Source organism: Primulina tabacum, chromosome 10 (genome assembly GCF_025594145.1).
Source record: "Primulina tabacum isolate GXHZ01 chromosome 10, ASM2559414v2, whole genome shotgun sequence".
NCBI lineage: Eukaryota > Viridiplantae > Streptophyta > Magnoliopsida > Lamiales > Gesneriaceae > Primulina > Primulina tabacum.
Window position 1 is genome coordinate 9,922,519 of NC_134559.1, and position 6,182 is coordinate 9,928,700.

General features: G+C 32.0%; 1 protein-coding gene across 3 annotated transcripts; it reads left to right on the plus strand.

The window, feature by feature from the left end:
- Nucleotides 1-2,631: 2,631 nt before the first annotated feature.
- LOC142505583 (zinc finger BED domain-containing protein DAYSLEEPER-like) lies at nucleotides 2,632-5,702 on the plus strand. Of its 3 annotated transcripts, XR_012804459.1 has the most exons (6): nucleotides 3,640-3,758; nucleotides 3,881-3,994; nucleotides 4,091-4,173; nucleotides 5,166-5,358; nucleotides 5,448-5,497; nucleotides 5,579-5,702. XR_012804459.1 is itself a non-coding variant. In XM_075618624.1 (4 exons), the coding sequence occupies exons 2-4, from the start codon at nucleotides 4,881-4,883 to the stop codon at nucleotides 5,597-5,599; spliced, it is 549 nt and encodes a 182-aa protein (XP_075474739.1). In that variant the 5' UTR covers nucleotides 2,632-3,758; nucleotides 4,091-4,880; the 3' UTR covers nucleotides 5,600-5,702. The 3 variants fall into 3 exon arrangements, 2 of the variants coding, with proteins under 2 accessions (XP_075474739.1, XP_075474738.1); XM_075618624.1 differs by lacking the exon at nucleotides 3,881-3,994 and having other exon boundaries at nucleotides 2,632-3,758; nucleotides 4,091-5,358; XM_075618623.1 differs by lacking the exon at nucleotides 3,640-3,758 and having other exon boundaries at nucleotides 4,091-5,358.
- Nucleotides 5,703-6,182: the final 480 nt, after the last annotated feature.

Sequence of the window (6,182 nt, forward strand, 5' to 3'; positions counted from 1 at the left end):
ATTACTTCGAGTTTCTTCCGCTTGGTTTTTAACCAAACTCGATTTAATTCATCGGTGTTAATATTCTTATAACACGAGCTATTGCAGCTCATTGGAGAATATTTTGTTTGAAGCATCCGAAAGATGCTCAGCACTCTATTTAATTTTAATTTTTTATTACTAAAACATTCATTAAATAACAGGGCATATTGATTTTAAACTTTTAATGATTTTATGAAGTTTAAAAGTCTATAGGTATTCAATATAGGCTTTTATATACTTTAATTTTTTTTAATGATATTCAATATAAACTGTCAACTTGTGTAGAGTTTTAAAAAGCCATGTGGTATTCAAAGTTAACTTTTAAAAACTCTACAAAAGTCTATAAGTATTCAAAATGTTAATAGACTTTAATGACTCCATGGAATTCTACTAAGTACAAGAATTATAATTAATCTACCACTAAGATGTAAAATGAAGAATTTCATTGTAAAATTACTTTTTTAATAACTTTCTTAATACGTGTGAAAACACACAAAAACCTATGTTAAAATAAGTGTCCCGCGAACCAACTTGGGGCTTGAGCTTTGTTGACTCTTATGGAAAAACAATATTTGTTTTAATAATATTTTATGATTTTATCCAATTGTGATACTTACTTTTTCTGTATAGTCATGAAAGGTAGATAGATAAAGTCCTTGATTATACAATAGGTATCATAAGGTTTGTCTCTCAACGTAAGATCATTAAATTCATTAGGAAGCGTACTATATATTCTATAATGGTCCCTAATTGATTCAGCTGCCTAAAATAAGGATAAATGTCGCTTGATCTCGAAACTAACGTATATAATATAAACATAATGTTTCATTGATAAGAGGTTCGAAAATGGCTAGAAAAAATAAGGGGCTCGAACCGTGGTCCACAGGGGTAGTTTAGGGATGAAAAGTCTAAGTTTAAAATTTGGGAAGAAAAATAATAAGTTTTGAAATTATTGGGTTTAAAATGCTTTACAGTTTAGTTAATAAGTGAATAAATCGAGAGGCTCAGGTTTACTTCTAAGAAAAATATTAGAAGTCAAATTTAAGTTTATATGATAGTTCAGGATAGGTTGAGTCAAGAAAAGTAAGAAAAATTCAAAATTGGGAAATTCGAGGTCTTGATGTAAAATGATCATTTTACGGCCCAGGTAGTTTGAAAGGTCTAGCAGTGTCCCGAAGAATTATAATATGATATTTTAAAATGCTTATGATGAAAATATGATGCTTTTATGATATATGCAAAGGATGTACGATTTTTTCCCGAAAAATATTATTTTATGATTTTTGAAGGATACAATATTTTATAAATAAAAAGAAAGGAAAAATATTTTGAAGGATGTGAATTGACTGTGACATAAAGGATATGTTTGGGGATATCGTGAGGGAAAATGCCTCAGAGGGAGCTCGTTTACGAGAGAAGGCCCTAGAGGGAGCCCCGCGATCGTATTTCCATATTTGGTCACGGCCCAGTGATGAGAGTTGCGGACACCCCTCTCCCAGGTACTTGGTGTATATAGACTGATCAGTCGACCCCATGATGACATGATATTAGATAGTTACTTTCAATGATCAAACTTCACCCAAAATGTTATACAATGATGAAAAGATTAATGATTTATGATTTATTTACGGTTACGAGTTTTATGCCATCTTATTTTAAATAAAAGTATGATTTTAAATGCATGTGCATGTATATGTATTATTTGTTATTATGGTTTGAACATGCTGAGTCCTTAGACTGGCTAGGTTTGGATGGTCGCATGTGAGGATGATTTTGAGGGAGGCGCTGACACTTGAGTAGATCGGGTCTGACAGTATACTCCCGAGGATGAATTCCATCTAATACAAGTTGTAATTAGCTTACAACTAATTAAGTGAAGCGAGTGTAACTAGGGAAGGCAATTTTCCTCGCGGGGAAAACCCAAAACGGGACGGTTTCGGGGTAGAGCTATCGGTTTTGGTTTCGGAAATTTTTAAAATTCCCGCAATGATTCGGGGGTGAGTATGGGGATGATATCCCCATCCTCGAACCCGTCCCGATAATAATAATAATTTTTAAAAAAAGGTTGGTTATAGTTATCAGAAAGAAAGAAAGAGAACGACACATGGTTGGAATAATAATATTAATAATAATACTAATAATAATAATAATATACAAAATAAAAAAAATATCTAACCTAATCCCTCAATTCCCATTCTCCCATGCACCGTTTCACGTCTCCTGCCTCCAGTAGTCATGTACTCCAGTTCCACTCTCGTCTCTCAAGGGCCAACCAACCAACACTCCAAGTCTCCAACTCTTCACGACATCTCGTTCCGATTTCTGACGATTTCTCGCTTTTAAAGAATATTGGACCTCAACACAACGTAAACCAGGTTTGATTGTTGACTTGGTATCATTTGTATATCGATTTGAGTAATTATCGTTTGATTCCTCGACCCCTGGAAATTCCCCGACCTCTTCCTTGTTCCTCAACCTCATCAGTTACGTGCCCATTAATGGGTGATCATTCAATACTTCTAGCTTCTTGACATAAAAAATTGATGTATTTGAAAGACCAAATCGATTACCATAGAAATCTCTTACGCAATGATATTGGGATATGAAATAGTTAGCGTACTTTGTTTCGAGATTTTGCTTTCAGTGCTTGGTAGTTTTCAAAGATCACTCCTAAATCAAAAGGTGTAAATTAAAGAAAGTGGTTAAATATAATACTCGGAAAATTATTTATAAAACCAATAAAAACAGTTTCATATCCAAAAATCCCATCAGTTTTATATTTTATTTGACTACAATTTTTAAAGCCAAAATTATATTTTATATGTGTATGTAGATTCATTTTGAACAATTTTTAATGCCAAAATTATAAAACCAAAGGAATATTTCCCCCTCTAAGGCCATGGATAAGTTCCTTTTGTGCTTGATTAAGTAGTTTGGCTTCATTGTAATTAGCCACGGCAAAAGAACCATCGACTTTGTAGCTGTAGTTTTTACCATCTTTAATTTGACATAACATAGAGGCTTTTTACGCGATAGTGGATTGTTGTCATTTTTAATGTCTTTTGCATCATGTGCCGGTTCTTCTTGGTACTAAGAAAACTAAGTGTGTATTGTTGTTATTTTTTGTTTCTTTTTGTTCGATGAATTTTGGATGTAGTGAAAACTTGTTCTTTTTTAACACAATGAGATGTTTGTTTTAATTATCCATAATTATCCATCTCTTATGCAAATTATTTAATATCATTTCAAATGGAATCTAATGATAAAGAGGTTGAGACTGCTCCAACTGTGGGAAGTCAAGAACTTGCATCGAAAAATGAGAGTGTTTTGATCGAGGAAAATGAAATACCTCAAAATGAGAATTTAGATGCTGAAATTATGGGAGCAGATCGTGGAAATAAAAGAAAACTTAGATCTCCTACATGGGATCATTTTGAGAGGAAGCTATTGGAGGAAAATGGAAATCGATATGCAATGATTGTAAGAAGTCTTTAGGTGGTGAAAGTAGGTGAAAGTAAGAATGATACCAGACATTTGCTTGACTACATAAAAACATGTTTGCACTAAAAACAGAAGACTATAAAACAATCTCTATTGGAACCAACAAAATCCAATGACGAGACAATGATGCTTGGGACATACCATTTCAACCAAGATCACGGGAGGAAAGAGCTTGCGAATATGATTATATTGCATGAGTATCCGCTATCTATGGTTGATCATGTGGGCTTTAGAAGGTACTCTTATACCTTACAACCGTTATTTAAAGTTGTTCCCAGAACACGGTTAAGAACGATATCATGAAGATATTTGAGCATGAAAGAGATAAAACAATGAAATTATTGGATTCAAATGCTAGTCGGATTGCATTGACTACTGATATGTGGACGTCAAATAATCAGAAAAGAGGATTCATGGCAATCACTTTACACTTCATCGATGCTTCATGGAAACTACAAAGTCGACTTCTGAGGTAAATTTTTTCTTCTCTCTTAAAATTTGTACTTTTATTTATCATTAATAATATTACTATCGTTGTTAAAATTTATTATATTTCTTTTTTTACTAGGTTTATATATGTGCCGTGTCCACATACTGCTGAGTTCCTTGCAAATTCCCTTGTTGAATGCCTATTGGATTGGAATTTGAATCGTAAGTTATCTAGTTTAACTATTGATAATTGCACAACTAATGATGTTATGATTGAGCTTATGCTAGATAAGCTTCCTCCGAGTTCACTTATTTTAGAAGGTAAATTATTTCACATGCGATGTTGTGCCCATATTTTGAATTTGGTTGTGAGGGATGGACTACAATTAATCAGTGGTAGTATTGAAACAATTTGATATAATGTCGGATTTTGGACAGCAACATCGAAAGAGATGAAAATTTTATTGAAACATCCCGATAGTTGAAGGTTCCAAGCACTAAAAAATTTGAACTTGATTGCAAAACACGTTGGAACTCTACATATTTAATGTTTAACACTGCATTGAAATATAAAGATGTGTTTGCTCGTTTGAAACACCATGAGAGTTTGTATAAAAGAGCTCCCACAGAAGATGATTGGTCAAAAGTGAGAGATATTTCTTCTAAATTGGAGATTTTTTATGATGCCACAGAGTTGCTTTCGGGGACCAAGTATCCCACTATAAATATTTTCTTCTCAACTATTTGTGATATTAAGTTGGCAATTGATGATTGGATTCTTTTGGATGATGTGGTGAATACAATGGCAACAAATATGAAATTAAAGTTTGAAAAGTATTGGGAGATGATGAATTGTTTATTGGCAATTGGGAGCATTTTAGATCCGAGGTACAAGATGAAGACAATTCAATTTTAATATCCTCTTGTTTATGGTAATATGTCTTCATTCGAGATTGAAAAAAATAAAGAACAAGTTGTATGAAATTGTTGAAGAGTACAAGAAGAAATCCAAACAATCTCAGGGAGTGAAAGATTCACGATCTTCATATTTAAGGCCTCCACTTCCTAAGCGTGATAGTTATGCTGATAAATTTGAGATGTTCATGGATTCCAATACTAATCCTGAACTTGAGAAGTCGGAGTTGGATTATTATTTAGAAGAGTCTTTGTTGCCAAAAAATACAAGTTACTTTGATATCTTATGTTGGTGGAAGACGAATGGGATCAAATATCCCATTTTGCATTATATTGCAAAGGATGTGTTGGCCATTCCTGTGACGACTGTTGCTTCTGAATCAACATTCAGTACTAGTGGGAGAGTTTTAAGTAATCATCGTAATCGACCTCATCCTAAAACTGTGGAGGCTTTGATGTGTGCTCGAGATTGGTTATGGAGTGAAACTCGAGGTATTAAATAGTTTCAAAACAAATTGTTTATGATACTTTATTTATATTTTTAATTTATAATATTTTTTATTTTTTATTTGTCTTTTTAGATTATATAGCTTCGAATGATCAAAAGTTTGACAACGATTCTGATATAGAGGTAAGTAATAAGTTGATTTTTTTATTGTATTAAAGTGTTTTAAATTTATATATTTTTTCTCTATGCCTTATTATTTTTTAGGAGCCGGAGTCATGCACTTAACAGTAACACTGATTACAGCATGGAGTGATGTGATGTAATATACTGGAGAAGAAAGTAATCTGATGATTCTAACGAGTTTGATCTTTTATATTTATTGGAACTATGTATTTTTTTTTTTAATATTGAACGATGAATTATTAATGTTATGTATGTCATTGAATTTTTGTATCAATACTATTTAAGCCAAATTAAAAAAAAAAATTGTGTCAATTCAATAAATACTTAAAATTTAATTAAAAAAATGGATCGGTCGAAAATTTTGTCTTTAAGAAATTTTCATTTTTCATTATGTGAATGAGATTTGTACTATCGATATATTATTTCAATTTTTTGTCTTTAAGAAAAAATCAACTTGCTGTGTAACTCTGTGTAAGAAATTTTCATTTTTCATAAAATTCAATAAATACTTAAAATTTCAATTAACACTGTGTGACTGCCTGTTTTGGTGAAGGAGATAATGAAATTGGCAGCCGCAAAAAATGGATCAGTCGAAAATTTTGTCTTTAAGAAATTTTCATTTTCATTATGTGAATGAGATTTGTACTATCGATATATTAGTGTTGTCTGATCATAGTTCAGAGTT

What these genes read in the sequence shown, in the direction of transcription:
- LOC142505583 (XM_075618624.1), top strand. Translation starts at nt 4,881, where the DNA reads ATGGTAATATGTCTTCATTCGAGATTGAAAAAAATAAAGAACAAGTTG. An exon ending in GTTATGGAGTGAAACTCGAG is followed by an intron (nt 5,359 to 5,447) that starts GTATTAAATAGT and finishes TTGTCTTTTTAG; the next exon opens with ATTATATAGCTTCGAATGAT. An exon ending in ACAACGATTCTGATATAGAG is followed by an intron (nt 5,498 to 5,578) that starts GTAAGTAATAAG and finishes ATTATTTTTTAG; the next exon opens with GAGCCGGAGTCATGCACTTA.